General features: G+C 37.1%; 2 protein-coding genes across 3 annotated transcripts in view; both read left to right on the top strand.

The window, feature by feature from the left end:
- plcd3a (phospholipase C, delta 3a) overlaps positions 1 to 7,508 on the top strand; it is a 31,427-nt gene extending 23,919 nt beyond the window's left edge. For both annotated transcript variants that reach the window (XM_051886269.1, XM_051886270.1), the window contains exons 9-15: positions 1,315 to 1,467; positions 1,726 to 1,879; positions 3,468 to 3,584; positions 3,674 to 3,852; positions 3,994 to 4,129; positions 4,382 to 4,531; positions 5,685 to 7,508. In XM_051886269.1, coding sequence (XP_051742229.1) covers positions 1,315 to 1,467; positions 1,726 to 1,879; positions 3,468 to 3,584; positions 3,674 to 3,852; positions 3,994 to 4,129; positions 4,382 to 4,531; positions 5,685 to 5,815 — 1,020 coding nt within the window. In that variant the 3' untranslated portion in view covers positions 5,816 to 7,508. The remainder of the gene's footprint in view (positions 1 to 1,314; positions 1,468 to 1,725; positions 1,880 to 3,467; positions 3,585 to 3,673; positions 3,853 to 3,993; positions 4,130 to 4,381; positions 4,532 to 5,684) is intronic.
- Positions 7,509 to 7,640: 132 nt separating this feature from the next.
- On the top strand, positions 7,641 to 21,398 carry nmt1a (N-myristoyltransferase 1a). Its single transcript, XM_051886271.1, has 12 exons — positions 7,641 to 7,808; positions 10,174 to 10,276; positions 11,541 to 11,685; positions 11,865 to 11,983; positions 12,097 to 12,188; positions 12,353 to 12,469; positions 13,342 to 13,512; positions 14,727 to 14,835; positions 14,919 to 15,089; positions 16,530 to 16,697; positions 17,335 to 17,472; positions 19,916 to 21,398. Exons 1-12 carry the CDS (start codon positions 7,699 to 7,701, stop codon positions 19,934 to 19,936), a joined length of 1,464 nt encoding a protein of 487 aa, XP_051742231.1. The 5' UTR covers positions 7,641 to 7,698; the 3' UTR covers positions 19,937 to 21,398.
- Positions 21,399 to 22,058: the final 660 nt, after the last annotated feature.

Raw genomic sequence — 22,058 nt, 5'->3', positions numbered from 1 at the left:
TAATGATGGCGATTTCAAAACACTGCTTCATTAAGCTTCGGAGCGTTATGAATCAGCGTGTCGAATCATGATTCAGATCGCGTGTCAAACCGCCAAACTGCTGAAATCACGTGACTTTGGCGCTGATTTGACACGCTGATTCATAACGCTCCAAAGCTTCATGAAGCAGTGTTTTGAAATCACCCATCACTAGATATTGTTTTGACACACAAAAAATATTCTTGTCGCTTTATAATATTAATATTGAACCACTGTACTCACATGAACTGATTTAAATATGTTTTTAGTACCTTTATGGATCTTGAAAGAGGAAATGTCATTGCTCCCTATGTAGGCCTCACTGAGCCATCGGATTTAAACAAAAATATCTTAATTTGCGTTTCGAAGATTAACGAAGGCCTTACGGGTGTAGAACGACATGAGCGTGAGTAATAAATGACAGAATTTTCATTTTTGGGTGAACTAAGCCTTTAATATCTTTGAGGAAACCATGTTTGTTTCACTGTAAAAAATTATTTTCATGATTTGTTATAACTTTCTTTTCTTTTGTCAAATCAACTTAGATAATAAATGTGGTTCAGATAACATAATATTTTGAGTTTCTCCTTCTTTGTATTAACTCAAATTTTTAATTTCAATTAATTCAAATTTTTAATGCAACCAGGTAACTTTTTTAAGTTAAACCAACAATGATTTTTTTACAGTGTTTTTTTTTTTATCAATTAATTCATCCTTTCTGAATAAAAATATTAATTTCTTTCAAAAATGTTACTGACCACAATCTTTTAAACTATAGTGCGCATTCGGCAGATGCTTTGTCTAAAATGACTTCCATACATTCTCTGGAAATCAAACCCAAGATTTTGGTGTTGCTAACCCTTCCTTGCTTGCTTCTGGAAACTTCTTGTTTACTTTCTGAGGATTATCAGTAAAAACATCTGACCCGTGCTGCCTACAAGGGAAAAAAAAGCGTATAGGAAATCATTTAGTACTAGGAATGATTTTAAATCAACACATGCCAGTGCTCATACTGGTGTAGTGTAAAATTTTTAACTGTGTCAAGCACACTTGCCTCTTTTTTCATATTTATGATGAGATTCCCTCCTCTCTTTCACTCTGCGCTGTTTCCAAGACCTTTCTGTCATCCCTACATTCTTCCCTAATATTTAAGGTGTGTTTCAGCCTCTGACCTAAATTATTGTGTTTACTTCCTCAGTGTTATAAAAGGGCCATTTTCTAAGCAAGACACAGTGTTCATGGAATTGGTTAACATTTCAGCAATGTTCTTTCTCTCATGTGCCCATTTTACTGTAGGAGTTGATGGGGCGGATCCTTCTGAAAGGGAAGAAGTTGAATGGTCTGCTGGGGAAGACTGACAGCTGGATTAGCTTCTCAAATAGCTCAGATGAAGATCCTGCTGCGGGAGGGGGCGGGAACAAAAAGGAATCCAAAAAGGATCCTGTAAGGGTGAGTACAGATATAAATTAAATCCTGTTCCCAGTTTTGTAAAATATTGGATGATTATGTGGTTTGACGTGTACTATTTGTGTTTTAACATTTGGCATATTTGCGATAATTATTTGAGTCTGTGCAGCTCAGGTAAATGTATATCATTAGCTATATGGATCATACGTATGTTTATGATTCATAAAATGCCTAAAAATTCTCTGAAAAAACTCTGTCTGTGTGTGTACATATGCATTGACATGTATAAATCCCCCCCAGTCTGTGAGCACTAAACTGAGTCCAGAGCTGTCAGATATGGTGGTGTATTGTCAGAGTGCGCCCTTCAGTGGTTTCGAGACAGCCAATCAGAGACCTCCTACCGTAATGTCCTCTTTCTCTGAAAATGAGGCACTTAAACTCATCAAAGACTCGGGTAAGATGAACAAAACAAATTTACACTGCATATACACTAAAGTCTCATCATGTTCTGTGTGCTTTAGGACCGGCCTGATCCACAAAACCACTGCAATGAGAAGCGCTTCCTGTCTTTTTAAGAAAAAGCAATAGAAGTTATATATATCTGAGCATTTTTAAGCAAGTTATTTAAATTGTGGAATATAATACCGTGATATCCGTCATAATAGATGTCACATGCGACTTCCCAGAAATACACTGTTGTATGAATATATTTAATAAATTACTGTGAACTATGTAATGTCTGCTGCTTTTATCAGGACCGACCTGTTGCCTAGGGCCCCACCAGATGGTTTATAATAAATGAGCAGATCATCAGATCACTTCCACCGCAAAATGCTGCTCTTCCAGCCAACACTGACAGCCAGCGGCACAACAAATTTACATCAAACTCATATCATTTCATAATTAGGTCGTGTCACACCACTCAGAGCACATTTACCATGCAAACCACAACAACTCCAACAACCCCCCCCCCAAAAAAAAACATAATTAGACCGATTTAGAGGTCAGTCACGCTATCCTTTTGAGAAAAAAATACCTACGTCAAAACTATAGGAGGAAACTGTCAAATTATATAATGTATTTAGTAAATCAAGGCAAAATTTACTCTAGCGTTCAAAAGTTTGGGTCATAAAAGAAGTCCCTTATGCTCACCAAAGCTGAATTTTTATCAAAAATACAGTAAAAACAGTAATATTGTAAACAGCTATTACAATTTAAAATAACTGCTGAATGTTCTATCTTCAGTGTCACATGATCCTTTAGACATCATTCTAATATGATGATTTGCTGCTCAAATAATAATAATAATAATAATAAAAACAATTATTATTATTAACAATGTTGAAAACAGTTGAGCTGCTAAATATTTTTGTGGAAACTGTGATATATTTTTCTTTGATGCTCTGATTAGTAGGAAATTTAAAAGAGCAGCCTTATTTGAAATACAAATGTCTTTGCTGTCACTTTTGATCAATTTAATGCATCCTTGCTTAATAATTGACCCAATCTTTTGAGTAGTAGTGTATGTAAAAACAATGAGAATATCGATTTGTTAACAGCATTAAAACTAAATTATGGAAGCTTGTTTCTGCCACTGAATAAAAAAGGTAATTGCTTTTTTTTCTCAGAATTGCTTGATATAAAGTTGCAATTGCGTGTTATAAAGTCAGAATAGGGAGATATAAACTCACAATTGCGATTTATAAAGTCCAATTCTGAGGAAAAAAAGACTTTTTTCTCAAAATTGTGAGATATAAACTTGAAATTCTGAGAAATTCTCAATTCTGAGTCTTTTTTCCCTCAGAATTGGACTTCACTATTGCGAGTTTATATTTCGCAATTATCTTTTTATCTTTTACTTAGTGAAACTAGCTTCCATACTAAATAGTAAAATAATAAATAACAAAATTATACTAAATACAAGCAATAATGTAGCAGTTTGTCATGCTGATCTGCTACTTTAAAAACAGCTGAACTACTATTGAAACGTCTGTTCATTTGTTTTACTGTATGTGCGCTTGTTTTATGTGTGTTCCCTGTAGGGAAAATGTTTGTTCGACACAACAGTCGGCAGCTGAGCAGGATTTACCCATCAGGCCAGAGATTACAATCCTCCAACTACGACCCTCAGGACATGTGGAACGCGGGCTGCCAGATGGGTGAGCCGAACGAGCACTCGGACATTCCTGCATGTCTGCAAGTCCAGCAGGAAATGCTTGAATGCTTCATTCTCTGTTCTGTTCTCCAGTGGCTCTGAACTTCCAGACACCGGGAGAGCAGATGGATCTGAACCAGGGCCGCTTTCTGCCCAACGGGCGCTGTGGGTACGTGCTCAAACCTGACTTCCTGTGTCACCCGAAGTCCGACTTTGACCCTGAGAACACAGGTGGAGGACCAGGACACATACCCACACAACTTACCATACGGGTTAGTAACAGCTCCTCTTCTCTAGTTTAGCTTTTCATGATGGTCTGACAGGAAATACTGCTCCGCTTCCCATGTGCCCTGTAAATATTTTGATAAATCTATGTTTTACTGTACTTGTGGGCTGTTTTGTTTCTCTCACAGGTGATTTCTGCTCAGCAACTTCCTAAAATAAACACTGACAAGCCCAACTCCATTGTGGACCCGCAGGTCTGGGTGGAGATTCATGGAGTTTCCATCGATAAGGCTCGTGCCAAAACCCAGCGCATTGACAACAATGGTGAGGAGGTTTTCAGTAATCTAAAGGTATCCTGTTGTGGTGTAGGATTGTTTAATTCATAAAATTATATTCAGATATCTTATAAATGGGAAATAGAAACATTAGTGATGTTTTAATGGTGTGTATATTAATTTAGTTTCATGTAATAGCACATTTATTTTGCCTGTGACAAACAACAGATTTTGTCATTAAGATAAGAGATGTTCCTATCAGGATTGAATATTGAGTGTGTGTGTTTGTCTCCCCCTGCAGGTTTCAACCCCCGCTGGGATTGTACTGTGAGTTTTCAGCTGCAGGTGCCTGAACTGGCCTTGGTGCGTTTCATGGTGGAAGATCACGACCACAAAGCTAAGAACGATTTTATTGGCCAATTCACCCTCCCCTTCACCAGCCTGCGAACAGGTGTGTGTGTGTGTGTGTGTGTTTGGTTTACACAATATAATGTTTTTATAAGGCATACAATATTTTAACATAATTTTTTTTTTTATTTGTGGTGGAAGTACTGTAGTTTATATTTTCCAACATTAACTGTCCTTCAAAAGTTTAGGGTCAATAAGATTTTTTTTAATACTTCAGCAAGGACACATTAAATTGATCAAAAGTTACAGTAAAGATGTTTATAAAGTTACAAAAAGAGTTATATTTCAAATAAATGCTGTTCTTTTGAATCCTGAAAAAAATGTATCACGGTTTCCACAAAAATATTAAACGGCACAACTGTTTTCATCACTGATAATAATAATAATGTTTCTTGAGCAGCAAATCATCATATTAGAATGATTTCTGAAGGATCATGTGACACTGAAGACTGGAGTAATGATGCTGAAAATTCAGCTTTGACATCACAGGAATACATTATAAAATATATTAAAATAGAAAACAGATATTTTAAATTGTAATAATATTACTGTTACTCAAATAATTGCAGCAAAATTTTACTAAACCCAAACTTTTTAACAGTAAAGAAAATAAAAATATAAATGCTTTAGATAAACTATTATAAAAAGTTGACTGGAAGACTGGAAACATCTAACAATGAATTATATCCTTTCAAGAGGGATATAGTAAAGAGTCAGATCAACCTTTGCCTTCAAAACAGCTCTAGTTGTTTTTGGAATGTTGTTGTTCAAGTCTCTAGCTGTCTAGAGTCGAATTTGCACATTCCTGAAGAAGAATAGTTTCCAGATCACTGAGAGATCAATCAGATGGAAATCTGCTTCTCAGTCCATAGCCTAGAGCATGTAATTGTTAAAGAATGTCTAGATCTGGAGTTCAAGAAGGATGTGAAACACATTTGAATTAATCCTGAGGTTCATGAAACTTTGACATCGACTGTATGGAAAAACATTTAGACAAAGAAAGTCATAAATTCTTCAACAATATTCAACATTTCAAACTAAATATAAATAAAATATTAATTGTTCTAACAAGTTTTAATAAAAAAAAAAAATTGTGTTGTATTTGGTATGTATTACTTTGAACACTTGCTTGTGACACTGCTTTTATTTTAAACTACATTTTTCACATTTTTAAGTGTTTTTGTGTTGTTCTGCAGGTTATCGTCATGTTCACCTGCTAAAAGCAGACGGCTCCAGTCTGTCTCCTGCCACCCTCTTCATTCATGTCAAGGTTGTACGGAGGGGAGTTCCTATTAAAACCGTTTCTGAGCGGATAGGCAAAGCCTGATGCTTCTGTCATACAGTAGTTCCTGGAAATGTTTATTTCCTGAAGTACAATACCTTACTGAAGGAAAAGCCACTGAGCCGGGCTCTTGAGGTGCTGCGACTCTTCAGAATTAGACCACCTGAAACATGTGACATTGGATGTACATGGACAAACTACAGTCTCAAGAATGTCAGTGTTGACCTAAAGTGCATTTGGCTTTTGTATTGTGAATCTGTGGTGTTGTCTGCAGAGCAGAGCGTCTAACATGTTAAAAACATGTTACAATCGAAGCTAAATATGTTAGAAAGTCAGTATTTTTAGAAGTTACAAGTCAGTGTTGTTTATAGAGTCTGTTTCCATTGAGACACAGAATTCTATTGAGTCTATGTGAGCCTTTAATTTAGAATATTTAACGCTTTTTATGATAATTTAATACTTTAATTGAATTTAAACTAGTTTTGAGATGCTGGACAAGAATTGTATGTGCATGTAGACAGAAATGATCTTCTGTCTTTAATTGTTTTAATGTTTGAATATTGTAATTGTGTTGGAGGTTTTGATATGCTGAATACTGACAAGATAAAGAAAGTGTAGGAAAAAAAAAACATTGAAAGGATACTGGAAGCATAGCAAGTTTATGGACTGTTTAGTAAGGTTTATGACTGATTAATTTTTTAAACACCATCGGTGTTCCAATTGACCCTTCGCAAAGACCCGCCCCCCTTAGTTACTATTGCTTTGTCCGACAAGCCATGGCGCTGTCACGCCACACAGAGTGAAAAATACATCGCGGAGCAAAGAGGGCACTGACAACACGTCGACAGACAAGACAGAGCAGGTTACTTATGATATTAAACAAAGTCCCAGCTTTCAAAATGTGTAATTTTTTAAAGAAATTCGAACAATAAAAACCGTTTTGTGTAGCGCCTCAGCTCAAGCGGCTCGTGAACCGACCATTTCTTCCTACTAGTTAATTCATATCATCAAATAAACATGAATGAACATGAGCAGCAATGATGTTTCAAACGCGGAAAGACATCAGTACACACCATTTTTCAAGTTCAAGTCCACCGAGGTTAATCTACTAACTCCTGACTGCTTTGTCGGACAAAATGGCGGATTCGGCGTTATGATTGGTTAGATCGCTTGTCAATCAAACTCCCGGCGAAGGGTCAATTAGAAAATTCTGAGAAATAATATATCTACATATTTTTTAAATAACTATGACTAATGATGAAATCTGTGTTTAACATAATGTCTGAGACAGAAGATTTTATCATTAAACCTAAAAGCAAGCATTGTAAATGTTCAGTGTCCTAAGGTGTCTAAATTACACCACTTGACCAGTGCTTTGCTTAAGGTGCAGGCAACTATAGCACTTGTTCCTAGATTTTATGGCTAAGATTGTTGAATCATGGTTGAGTTATAGAGTTCACAAAGGTCTGTGTTTTGCACTAGGCTATGATAATTAATTTTTATATGATATGTAATAATGTAATATCAACTGCTTCTTTGTAAACGTGTTTTAATTGTATTTTCTGTTTCACAGTAGAAAACAGACTGTCCCTTGATCTTAATGTCTTACTTGTTGTCCATACAGTACTGTGTGTGTGTGTGTGTGTGTGTGTGTGTGTGTGTGTGTACATGCATATTTTCATATGTTGTATTTAAATAGATAATCAGTAATTAAATAAATTAATATTTGCATAGCTAATTGTAGCTAATTATTGTGTGTATGATAGATAGATAGATAGATAGATAGATAGATAGATAGATAGATCGATAGATAGAGGACTGTCAAACATAAAATGAAAGAACTACAGAGACCATCGGGCTTTGCGGCAGTCCACCAATGGTTTTGCGGGGTGTGAGCGCAGGGCGAGATCCTCATTTCCTGGTTAAAGATGGCGGATGAGAATGAGACAGCACCGCAGCTGGAGAAAGAAACTGAGGTAGAAGAGGATCATGGACATTGCAGCAATTGTGAAAATGAAGAGCATCACTCTGATGACGGGTGAGCGTGTATGCATTTTATTGTTAGCTCGTAAATGTAAAATACTCTTCCTCACGGCCCGAAAAGACGGGGCCCATGTTCGGCAAGGCTTGGGCACGCTAACAGCATATCAGCCCGCCCTAAGGTCCTACGCCATTGGTTCGCTGCCTTGACTGACTGACGGATCTCTAAAATGATTGGCTCAGACGCCGTCAATCAAACAAAAGGACCGTTCCGTATGGCCAGTTCTTCTAGGATCATTGGCATTTTTGTGTGAAGGGTTTAATAGCCTCACTATAATTCTGGGTATGGTAAAAATGAATAAGATATCAAGATTAAAGTCGCTATTTCATATGCTGTTCAATAAACCATAAACTGGCCAGTATTTATAAATCGCCACCAAAAACCGCTTTCAAACCTGCTCAAGCAGGCCTGTACAACCACTATGTTGTAAGTAAAATGGATTTGCTGTCACTAACCGATTACTTGTCGTGATCTAGTTAGCTTGACTGCTGCTAGTTGCAAGTGGAGCATCATTAAACGTGTTTATCACCCTACTCTCGGTTTGCAGTCTCTTTTTATCGCGTTCACCGATGGAGTTTCACTTTCAGTACAAAAGAGCAGATCTGTTCACTGAAATATAGTCAACAAAGCCCCACTAACCAGCGTCTTTTCCACTACATATCCCTCAAGGTCATGTACAGAGACCGACTCGAATGAATTAGGCAACAGATAGTAAAATATTGCACTTTATTATCGTAAAGAAGTAACGGGTGTGCCGAAGATCACGTAATATACACCGCCTGTCCTGTCATGTTTCGCCTCATGTAATTGACACCGTTTTTCTTCCGTTATAATAATAATAATATGTAAATTAATATTTACATACACAGTTTATTTTTTTTATTTATTTGTGTCTAACTGGAATGTGACATGTTGGGTATATTTATTGTTAATTAATCTGGGAAATTCAAGTGTAACAAAAAGCAGTACAGAATCATTTAAATTTAATACATTGTGATTTTTTTTTTCCTGGCTGTTCAAAGTATTTTCTTATTTATGGAGTAATAAAAACCTTTAACTTTAATATGTCAAAAAATGAAACAAGAATTTTGAACCTGGTTTTATTCAATGATTTCTGTTCTGACAGTGTGTGCAAATGAGTGCGTATTTAATCAGGTGATGCTTCATTTGCATATTTAAACAAATTAAAAATACCTGTAATACAAAATTGAATGTATTCAGTGTACTGTGATTAACTGGGGAAGTAAGTGTGGTGATATCTAAAACATACATAATTTAAAACTACTATACAATTGTCCGTTATGTTATGAGGACATCCAACATTGCAGCTTATATCTATTGAAGTAATATAGAGATAAAGAAGGGAAGCCCTGGTGGATAGACGGCTGTCAAAGCAATAGTCACAGAGGTGCTTGTTTATCCGTCAGTCTTTGTCGCATAGCCCACCACCCCTCGAACACACAAAAACATGCTTTTTCTGCAGGTCATGTGACCATCTGTCCCCCATTAACAAACGTAGCTCAGCGCTGTCACTTCTCTCCCTCCGTGGACATTAATAGGATTAGCTGCGCGTCTCTCTGTAAGTCGCCCCATTCCATCTCGACTACTGGTGTGGGTCTCGACTCTTGTGCCTGTGTAGTTCAAGCATGAGGTGAATTGCATGGAGGTGACATTAGTTATTTGTTTCAGTATGTCCAGTTTTATCCTTCTTCTTTTTATTTTTTTTTTTCGTTTAAGCTCAGATTCTGCTTGATCTTTTTCATTCACCTGCTACCAGTGTGTGTATTTGTCACTATACTCTCAACTGAAATGAATAGGTTCGTTAAAGGGATAGTTCACCCAAACATTAAATTCTGTCATCATTTCATCACCCTCATGTCATTCCAAACCTGTATGACTTACTTTCTTCTGCTGAACACAAAAGAATACATTTTAAAGGATGTTGGAAACCAAATTGTTTTGGTGAATATTGACTTCCATTGAATGTACAAAGAAACACTGAAACATTCCTCAGAATATTTTCTTTTATGTTACACAGAAGAAGAAGAAAAAAAAAAACTCATACAGGTTTGGAACTTGATATATGGTAACAGGAGCTACATATTTGGGTGAACTATCCCTATAACTCTGGACCATTTCTCTTTGTCCTGTGAAAAAACTTGTTTATATGTTAGAAATGTCGAAATAAAATCCAGCCTATAAGTATTGTTGTACCCTAGTGAGAGGTTGTCATCCTGAAGTACTGATGCATCCATTGAGATGATGCATGCTGCCCTTTCACCTGCATCAGCTGCAGTTAGTGCTGAGTGGACATAACCTCTCATTTATCTGCCCATGTCAACTGAGTTCATATGACCTGCAGGGAGAAGGGTGACACAGGTGCCAAGAAGAAGAAAAAGAAACAGAAGAAAAAGAACAAGGACAAGGCTGGAGGAAAAGATGCAGTACAGGATCCACTGGCCAAAGTGAGTGTGTTTGAATGGCTCTATGTGTCTAACACAAGTTTATTTACATTTAGATTTACATTTATCTGAATCTTTAAAAACACTAACAAATTAAGTTTTTTATGCCTATATCAGCCATATTTTGGTTATCATCCATAACTATAATTATCGGCTTAAGGCTGGAATACATATTTTAGACATCATACACTAGCAGACTTTGAAAATGGTTAAAGGGTTAGTTCACCCAAAAATGAAAATTCTGTTGTCATTTACTCACCCTCATGTCATTCCAAACCTGCAAGACTTTTGTTCATTTTTGGAACACAAATGAAGGTTTTTTTTTTATTGAAATTTGAGCGATTTCTGTCCCCCCATGGACAGCTATGTGATTACCACTTCGACACTTCAATAAGTTCATAGAGATCGTAAAACTAATCCATATGTGAATAAAAGCCTAAATTTAATCTGTTCATCATATAAAGCAATCGTGTCTCTTCAGAAAATTTGGACTAAACCTCTCAATTCATATGGATTAGTTTTACGATCGCTTTATTAATTTTTTGAAGCATCAAAGTGGTAGTCACTTAGTTGTCTGTGGAGGGACAGAAATCTCTCAGATTTCATTAAAAGTATCTTCAATTAGTGGTGGTTGAGGAGATTCCCTCTTCCATATGTAAAGCGCTTTGAGTACCCAGAAAAGCGCTATATAAATGTAAGGAATTATTATTATTATTAATTATTTGTGTTCTGAAGATGAATGAAAGTCTTGGAACATCATTTTTGGGCGAATTAACCCTTTAAAGAGAAACTGGACATCATATACTAAACATCTAAAGATCAGACACGATTTATACGTCATTCGAAGACAACAGACTTGCATAGAAACACTTGCCTTGTTACTTGGATGACTTTTACATGGGGGTAAAAGTCATGTATTGTATTACAGCCTTTAGCAATATCAGCCAGAAATGTAATATTGGTGCGTCACAACTTTAGTATAGGAAAAAAGACTTTCTTTACAACCACTGTCCCAATTGCATGGTCTACTCATGTACTTAAATATTTTAGTTTAGACCCATATATATTTTAATTTAGACCCATATATCAGTGCAGGACATGCCTTGAAAACCATGGTATTCTTTGAAGTACTTTGGGTTACTTTCTTAATACCATTGTATTAATTACCATCTGTTAATATCACTGCACCATGATATAGCCAAAGTACTTTTGTAAGCATTTAATTAATTTTTTCCCCCATTTTCAATCATCTTTGTCTCTTCCTCAGGTAAACTCCCTCCCTGCGGATAAGTTACAGGAGATCCAGAAGGCCATTGAGCTTTTCTCAGTGGGACAAGGTCCAGCTAAAACCATGGAGGAGGCCACACGTCGCAGTTATCAGTTCTGGGACACTCAGCCTGTTCCTAAACTTGGTATTGATCATTTGTGCAATTGTACTCTGAGTAGTTTTGTTTTTGTACTTATTCCTTGGACTGACATCAGTTTTTTTCCTTTTTAGTAGCGTAAATCTTCATCTGTACAACACATGTTTTCTTGAGACTCATGACTTGTGGCACAGTGTATTCTGAGTCTGTCGTTTGTTTGTTTGTAGGAGAGACTGTGACGTCACATGGCTGCATTGAGCCAGATAAAGATAACATACGAGAGGAGCCATACAGCCTCCCACAGGGCTTCAGCTGGGATGCTCTCGATTTGGGAAACCCTGCAGTGGTACGACACTTGAAACACTAAATTTCTCGTTCAATATCTTATACATACACATCTGAAAACAACTCGGTCTTGAAGATGTTTTCAGTTTCATTTTTCTCTCTGTCTCTCTGAAGCTGAAAGAGCTGTACACTCTCCTGAACGAGAACTACGTGGAGGATGATGACAACATGTTTCGTTTTGATTACTCTCCTGAATTTCTGCTCTGGTAAGAATGTTTGGCTTGATAAATGACAGATGGGTTATGAAAAATTTGATCAAAATGTTTTTTTTTTTTTTTTTCTTGTATTTGAAGGGCTATCTATTTATTTTTTTATCTAAAAGTCATGTGATATCTGTCCTCAGTGTCTCTGTACTCTGTTTTTGACCCAGGGCTCTGCGTCCTCCAGGCTGGTTACCTCAGTGGCATTGTGGAGTGAGAGTGAACTCTAATCAGAAGCTAGTTGGTTTCATCAGTGCCATTCCAGCCAACATCCGCATCTACGACATGTAAGCAGCCATAAGTGTACCTAAATAATAGTTAAAATGCAACAAATTCAACATCTAAATCCAGAAACACCTCAAGTCACCTTTTCACTGTCTCCGAAATTTGAGTACTATTGTCTCATTTTGCCCCCCTAGTGGCAGTTGCACTGAACTTTCAAACTGGTCTTGAATCAGCCATTACCCTATGCTAAAGGCCAAAGTATACTTCAGTGTCTGAAACCTAAAATAGCATACTATGCGTATGCAAGGGTCACGTACAGTGCACAGGGACTGCGTGACTTCGCAACTTCCTGTGGAGGGTTTTTTTTTTTTTTTTTTTTTACTGCAACGAACCGACTAATAACATTTGGGTCGACTGAGCTGCTTCTTGTTGACTAAAGTTTAGTTGACTATTAGGAGGCAGCCCTAAATACAAAACAAATGACCGCTAATATGTCTGAAAGAAAAACATGTTTTCTAGAACTAATCAAATTAATTTATTTAATAATTATAAAACACTTATTTGGACATATTTATTCATAACTGCCCATTTTAACCCTTTGACACGTATGATCACACCAGTCTGATCAGTCTTGACTGGTCCCTGGAGCAAACAATCACACCGGTGTGATTAGAACGTTCAGCGCATCACATGACCAACTGCCAAATTCAAATGTGCTGGCGCCGAGCGAGAGACGGACACACTGGGCGCTTTTCATATATCACAAATATGCAGTGTTTTTAACCACATAATGTTTATTTTAGGTTTCAGACATTTAAATGCACAAGTGCAGACAAAACATGTTGAATGAATATTTTTCTCATATTGTGCAAACTAGAATGTTATGGTCTCTCAATTCTGGTGTTGACCCATATCTGCTCTTCAATCCTCCCAGAGAGAAGAAGATGGTGGAGATTAACTTTCTGTGTGTGCATAAGAAACTTCGCTCGAAACGAGTGGCTCCGGTACTCATCAGGGAGATCACAAGACGGGTCAACCTGGAGGGCATCTTTCAGGCTGTGTACACCGCAGGTGTGGTGCTGCCCAAACCAGTGGGCACCTGCAGGTAAGACATACATCTGCCCACTCATAATATGTATGTAAAGCCACCTCTGTGCAAAGTGGAGAGTGGCATTAGACAGATAGGCTGTTAAGCGGCAGCAGATATTGCTAGCCATTATCTTTTTTTCTCTGACACAAAAAAGACCTCCTTCCAGGGGGTGTGTGTGTTCTTAAATATGCTTTATTCTGCCACAATCAAACCTCATGGTGATTTTGTGTGTTGACGTGTGTCACTGGAGAAATTTGGGAAATTAACTTTTTAAAAGAGAAATTAACTTTTATTCATTAAGGATGCATTTAAATTGATTAAAAGTGACAGTCAAGACATTTATAATTTTAAAAAATATTTTCAAATAAATGCTCTTTTGACCTGTCTATTCATCAAAAAATCCTGGAAAAAATTATCATGGTTTTCAAGTCAAGTCATTTTTATTTCTATAGCACTTTATACAATACAGATTGTTTCAAAGCAGCTCTACAGGGATAAACAGGAAAATAATGATTCAATGATGCAAACAGAGTTCAATTCTGCTGTAAAGCAGCTCTAAAACAAAAATAGTGTCATTGTTCAGCTGAGGTCAGTTCAGTGTTGATTCAGTTCCATTTATTAACTGTGTAAAGTTCATCAATTATGAACTGAGTTCAATTCGGCTATAAAGCAGCTCTGTAGAAAACAGTGATGTCATCATCCAGCTCAGTTCTCATCCAATAGTGTCAGTAAAGTCAGTATTATTGCTGAATATTTCCACAAAAATATTAAGCAGCACAACTGTTTTCAACATTGATAATAATAAGATATGTTTCTTGAGCATCAAATAATCATATTAAAATGATTTCTGAAGGATCATGTGACACTGAAGACTGGAGTAATAATGCTGAAAATTCAGCTTTGATCACAGGAATAAATTACATTTTAAAATATACTCAAATGAAAACCTTTATTTTAACTTGTAATAATATTTTACTAATTTTACTGTTTTACTGTATTTTTGATTGAATAAATGCAGCATAAGAGACTTTTTTCAAAAACAAAAAAAAATCTTTCTGACCCCAGACTTTTGAACTTTAGTGTACGTGTCAAAGTTCTCATAAAATGAAAATCTCAAATGGGGATAAGTTATGATTTTCACTATTGCTGCTGTAATTTAACTAATTTTAATAGCCACTTTTTTTTAAATCACTGTTTCGTACTAACTGCCTTGCTTATTTCTATGGCAGATATTGGCACCGGTCCTTGAACCCACGAAAGCTGATCGAGGTGAAGTTCTCTCACCTGAGTCGGAACATGACTATGCAACGCACAATGAAGCTCTACCGACTGCCAGAGGTGTGTGCCAGCTACTTCCCTGGGTGATATCTGTCAGGTTTCCTCTTTTCTATTTTCTCTTATTGCGTGTTTCTCTTCCGCAGGCTCCTAAGACTCCAGGCCTGAGGCCGATGACTGTAAAGGATGTCCCAGCGGTTCACCGCCTGCTGAATGAGTACCTGAATCAGTTCAACCTGGTTCCTGTCATGAGCCCTGAGGAGGTCCAGCACTGGCTGCTTCCTCAGGAGAACATCATTGACACCTATATAGTGCAGGTATTACACTCAATGAACACCTAGAATTCATGGCACGGATAATCCTAGAGCAGTGGTTCCCAAACTTTTTACAGTGGTGTAACACTTTGAGGCATTTGACATCCTTCTGCATACCCCCTCTCTTCCATTTAGATTACAGTCACACCTTTTCCATTAAGGGACAATATTTGCCCCCTTAAATTGGTTTTTGTGTGCATTTTTTACCTTTATTAATGCAAAGTTTTTCTAATCCTATTAAATATATATGGCTCATGTTTTATGCCAAAATCTTAAAATGTAATTATTAATATGATAAATAAGTTAATAAATTAAACTAAACCAATAATTTTTTAACAAATTAAATCTATATGTTTCTGTCTCTGAGAGAGTTTGAGTCTTAAATCGATATCTCTGCACAGTTTGTCTATATTTGCTCTTTTTACAAACTTTTACAAAGGTACGAGAACAGCAGTAATGTCACTTACTATATGCATGCTGCTTGTGTGGATGCAATCAGTTTTGACCGCAAAAGATGAGGTTATTTTACTGGATGTCTTGTATTTGACCTTTTATGACACCATTATTTTCCCGTTTTTACACTGTTAAAAATACATGTTAGGATTTAGTGCTAATTTAAGGTGGGGTAGAATTAAAAAAAAAAAAAAAAAAGTGTCTCAGTCAGCTCCCTAGTTCAGTAGTCAGGGCACTGATCAGCCATTTTAAGGGCTGTCTCAATCGCGAATCCTTCCAGGGCACTGAAACATTTGCTCCCTAAAAAGTCCCACAATGCACCGTGAAAACCAGGGAGCATCGATGCTCACTATGCTACCTTAACGGAAGTTCTGAAGCACGAAACTTAAATCATGTGAGCCAACTCACTACACATAATGATGCGCGATAGATGATTTTAAAAATACAAACTATTATTTCATTATATTTCAGCATAAACATACATCGCTAGACAGGTAATGAATATAATTTAGCTAACATTTATAATTTATTTACGGCTGAAATGTTGCACGTATATGTAACAAGCAAATAATTTATCAGAATGTACTTTAAATAACATTACAAGTAATGTCAGAAAGATATCAGCTCTGCTGTTGTTCATAAATACCAGTAGTGATGGTGTACAATGAGGACGTTGTCAAGTCGCCGGAAATAGAGTCATAAGTGTCCCAATGTGTAGTGAGCCAGCGTCCTTTACTGTCCTTACCAGTGCTCGAATTTGTGTACACGATATACTGATTCACGAGCTCGGGAGCTAGGGAACTGATTGAGACACACCCAAAGTCTTCATCTCTCACCTCACGTACCCCCAGGGTTACGCATACCCCAGTTTGGGAACCACTGTCCTGGAGGTATCACTCATGAAAGTGTTTCTAGCATACAAAAATAAGAGTGGACAATCAATATATTTGGCATGTGAATGGCTGGTCCTTTATATCAATTGTGTTGTAGAATTTAGATGGGAAGGTGACTGACATCCTGAGTTTCTACACTCTGCCGTCCACCATCATGAACCATCCTGTGCATCGCAGTCTGAAGGCAGCGTACTCTTTCTATAACGTACACACCACCACCCCCCTCCTGGACCTGATGGGAGACGCTCTCATCCTCGCCAAGTCGGTCAGTCACTCAAAGTGTGTGTGAGAGTTAGGGCTGCAACTAACAATTATTTTAATAATCGATTAATCTGTCAATTGTGTTTGGTTAATCTGATTAAATCTCACAAATTTTATTTCCCAAAAAGAGTTGTTATATCCTGCCCAGTGTTGTCCTCCAAACAGTGAGCAAACTGAAGATTATGAAAACAAATGTAGAACGTATCTATGCAGGGCTGTCATACATAATGTACAAAAAAGGATTTAAAACAAACATTACATTTTCTAAAACTTGGTGGATGTTTTCCGTGTACAGGCGTAATTAATCGATAATCAAAATTCTGTTGATTATTTTCACTATCGATTTTTATCAGTTAGTTGTTGCAGCTTTAATATGAGTTTGCTTAGCTATAGTTTTAGTGCAAATCTTTCACTAGAAGTGAGCTACAATTTTCCATTTAGGGTTGTGCTCTCATTTGAAAAAAGAAAAAAAGAACATTCATAAATGTAATAATGTTGTTCTAGCAGTTGAAGCACCATAGGCAAACCTGTGTTTTAGAAGAACATCTGAAGCAATTTGAAATGTGTAATTGCAGGCATTACTGGAGCATTAAACTGTCAGCAGATTTATTAAAGCTTTTCTTGTGTTATTCCCACTGCAGAAAGGATTTGATGTCTTTAATGCACTGGACCTAATGGAGAATAAGACATTTTTGGAGAAGCTCAAGTTTGGCATTGGGGATGGAAACCTGCAGTATTACCTCTACAATTGGAAATGTCCCAGCATGGGCTCAGAAAAGGTACAGGTTTTCAGATGTCCGCCCAGAGTTTTTCTAGATTAAAATCTAGTATGTTTTTAGTCGATCAGAATGAAGCTGAGGTTAAATGAATTGGCTTGTAAGACAGCATTGACATTGCTAAGTTCATACACTAGGTGGCCATAGTACCTCACTGTCTGTCTCCCAAACCACCTAGTTGTCACTTTTTTTTATGGTTTTCTTTTTACCTTTAGTGTTGTGAGGAGTGGTTATTTGAGTTACTGTTGCCTTTCTATCAGCTCAGACCAGTTTGGCCATTCTCCTCTGAGGTCTGGCATCAACAAGGCATTTTTGCCCACAGAACTGCCATTTACTGCATATTTTCTCTTTTTCGGCCCATTCTCTGTAAACCCTAGAGATGGTTGTGCACTGATCCCAGTAGATCAGCAGTTTTTGAAATACTCAGACCAGCCTGTCTGGCACCAACAACCATGCCACATTCAAAGTCACTTAAATCACCTTTCTTCCCCATTCTGATGCTCAGTTTGAACTTCAGCAGATGGTCTTGACCATATCTACATACCTAAATGCAGTGAGTTGCTGACATGTGATTGGCTGATTAGATATTTGCATTAAAGGGTTAGTTCACCCAAAAATGAAAATAATGTCATTTATTACTCACCCTCATGCCGTTCTACACCCGTAAGACCTTCGTTCATCTTCAGAACACAAATTAAGATATTTTTGTTGAAATCTGATGGCTCAGTGAGGCCTGCATTGACAGCAATGACATTTCCTCTCTCAAGATCCATTAATGTACTAAAAACATATTTAAATCAGTTCATGTGAGTACAGTGGTTCAATATTAATATTATAAAGCGACAAGAATATTTTTGGTGCGCCAAAAAAACAAAATAACGACTTTTCAACTATCTAGTAATGGCCGATTTCAAAACACTGCTCCATTAAGCTTCGGAGCGTTATGAATCTTTTGTCGAATCAGCGGTTCTGAGCGCCAAAGTCACGTGATTTCAGCAGTTTGGCGCTTTGACACGTGATCCGAATCATGATTCAACACAAAAGATTCATAACGCTCCGAAGCTTAATGGAGCAGTGTTTTGAAATCGCCCATCACTATATAAACAAAATATTCGTAAAGCTTCGAAGCTTCATGAAGCAGTGTTTTGAAATCGGCCATTACTAGATATTGTTGAAAAGTTATTTTGGCGCACCAAAAATATTCTTGTCGTTTTATAATATTAATATTGAACCACTGTACTCACATGAACTGATTTAAATATGCTTTTAGTACATTAATGGATCTTGAGAGAGGAAATGTCATTGCTGGCTATGGAGGCCTCACTGAGCCATCGGATTTTAACAAAAATATCTTAATTTGTGTTCCGAAGATTAACGAAGGCCTTACGGGTGTGGAACGACATTATTTTCATTTTTGGGTGAACTAACCCTTTAATGAGCAGTTGAACAGTGGCCGGTTTATAAAGCGGCTGGTGTGCATATATGTATGTGTATTATTTTCATTTAAAGGGTTAGTTCACCCAAAAATAAAATTCTGTCATTAATTATTCACCCTCATGTCGTTCCACACCTGTAAGACCTTCATTCATCTTCAGAACATTTTTGATGAAATCCGATGGCTCAGTGAGGCCTCCATTTAACACTTTCAAACGCCCAGAAAGCTACTAAAGACATATTTAAAACAGTTCATGTGACTACATTTGTTCATCCTTAATGGAGCGTTGGTAATGAAGCAACGAGAATACTTTTAGTGCATTAATAAAAAAAATAACGACTTTATTCAACAATATCTAGTGATGGGCGATTTCAAAACACTGCTTCGTGAAGCTTTACGAATCTTTTGTTTCGAATCAGTGGTTCAGAGCGTGTACCAAACTGCCAAAGTCACGCCCCCCAGTGGTGAACCATTGAAATTTCAAAACACTTATCACGTAACGAAGCCTCATTTACTGAAATCACGTGACTTTGCCAGTTTGATACACGCTCTGAACCACTGATTTGAAACAAAAGATTCATAAAGCTTCGATTTATGAAGCAGTGTTTTGAAATCGGCCATTACTAGATATTGTTGAAAAGTCGTCATTTTGTTTTTTTGGCGCACAAAAAGTATTCTCGTAGCTTCATAACATTAAGGTTGAACCACTGTAGTCACATGAACTGTTTTAAATATGGTTTTAGTAGCTTTCTGGGCATCTGAAAGTGTAAATTATCTTGCTGTCAATGGAGGCCTCACTGAGCCATCGGATTTCATCAAAAATATCTTAATTTGTGTTCCGAAGATGAACGAAGGTCTTACGAGTGTGGAACGACATGAGGGTGAGTAATTATTGACAGAATTCTCATTTTTGGGTGAACTAACCCTTTCATGTGTAAAAATTCCTAAAGATCAATACTGAGCCGGTATAATTGTTCGAATTTTAATATTTATAATTTTTATATTTTTTAGGTGGGTTTGGTTCTGCAGTGACCCATTCCACCATCCACAACTTCTGTCTCACATGACAGAGAGGCTGATTTATGACATCACGCACTGACCACCTGACAGATGCTACCAATGGACTTCCTGCTTCAGGAAGGAGAATTCACCGCCCATTTTTAAGTTTGAACTTTGGCCTTTTGGACCTGCACTACTGCTGCCAGACTGAGAAGATATTTTCTTCTCTTTCCTCTCTTTTTTTCTTCCTCTCTTTCCCTCGCTCTTCTTCTTAATCTCTCTCTGCGCATGGACCTAAAGCCATTGTAATTACCATCATCAGAGATGAGGAACCTTAATCTGTTATGATTGTTAACAACGGTGCACACACACACACACACACACACACACACACACACACACGCTGATATGTAACTACCAGACATGCTCATGATGAACCCTGATGCATAAGTGTCACGCTACTCGCAGCGGTAGATTCAACTCATTCAGTATAACGTTATTTTACTCTCCTTATCCAATGGGAAGTGCTTTTTGCAAAAAAACAGGATGAAAATGTTCATTTCCTCAGTGTTTTAGAAAAGAACATGCAACAATCAAAGACACATGAAAGTTCCTAGAAAAAAAAACAGCCAATGAGATAATAAAAATCCCAAGTGGACATGACAAGGGCTGCTGTCAATGATGTTCCTGTGGTCATTCTCTCCTTCGCACATCTTAAACTGTTTTTTTGCCATGGAAACGGTGTCTCTACTTTCTTTTGACAAACATTGACCAACTGACGGATGCGGTACACATTGAGCGAGATCTTTTTGTCTTGGTTTTGCTTTGTTATTGCTTTTAATATGTTCTCTCTAATCAGTTTATTGCTTATTTGTCTCTAACTGCCTGTGATCCTCTTTCACGGTTTTGCCAACAGAGAAGCACCAGTGTAAATAAACAAGGAAACAATGAGAAATACCATATAAGATCCACAAGTTGACAGTGGTTTGAACTACATTGTACACCTGGCAGATTGGGGGGGGCGGGCGTGGATCATCATAAATTAGCAATAATGATGGTGTTTTTGAGGAAACGGTTTTGATCGGGTGGGTGCGGGAATGAAATGAAATGTGGTGATTTGTGTCGTGGATGATAGATTATGCCTGCTTATAAAGTTGTACAGCTCTGGAAGTATTGGAGAATATCCCGATCATGGTGTAAGCATATGCCCGAGCTCTTATTTATCACATGACTTCATCTGTCCAATGCATGGATGTAGATGGATGTACCAAAGCAGTACAATTTTATTAGTAATTGGCAGTATCTACTTAATTTGTGGTTTTGAACGTAGTATGGGTAATTTGAGGAAACGGGTTGTGGAAAATACAATGGAAGCAACTGAAAACGGGTCTTTAGGTTTTTATGATGGAGTGAAAGATGTCAACGTGTATTATTATTATAATTTTTTTTTTTTTTTTTTTTTTTGTGCTAAATAAAAAGTAGCAGCTGCTGTGAACGGTTGGGTTTTGCTTTATTTCTGAGTTCGTGGCCTGTGGTCGATCTTACGTCGTTTCTCTCATGGTAGATCAGAATCATATTATTTCTGCCTTCTATAATGCTATTATTTCCTCTACACATGTTTTTAGTTTTTCTTTGTGTAGGAAAATTTAAGTCTAGCCACGTCAGTTAAACCTCAGTGGGGTCGACAAGATGCTTTGTTCTATTAATCCTCATGACTAAAGCAATAGACCCTAGAGCCAGACTGGTAGAAACTGCCCGATTTATTTCAATCCTTCATGAAAATAACAATGTGTAACTTTTCAACCACCCTACACTGAGGCAGTGAAGTGTGAAAATCACATGGTACACAAACTTTAGCCATATTTGCTGTTATGTAGGGCTGAAATATTGCTGTAGTACCACAATAATCAATACAGTAAAGTACTGTATAAAGTATTTATAGGTCATCTTACATGACTAAGGTTTCTGGATAAGGCCATGCATTTATTGCGTGTTTTTGTGTCTGTGACACAGTAATATAAAATCACTTCTCACTTCTTACTTTTGCAGTTTAGTATAATATCATCACATAGAAGTGTCATTGTGTAACATCGTATTTAGAAATGAAAATCTGCAAAACACTACTGTTCAAAAGTTTGGAGTCAGTAAGACTGAA

This window comes from Ctenopharyngodon idella, chromosome 3 (assembly GCF_019924925.1).
Source record: "Ctenopharyngodon idella isolate HZGC_01 chromosome 3, HZGC01, whole genome shotgun sequence".
Taxonomy (NCBI): domain Eukaryota; kingdom Metazoa; phylum Chordata; class Actinopteri; order Cypriniformes; family Xenocyprididae; genus Ctenopharyngodon; species Ctenopharyngodon idella.
Note: the sequence above shows the minus strand (reverse complement) of the source record. Positions and strands in the feature narration are given on the sequence as shown.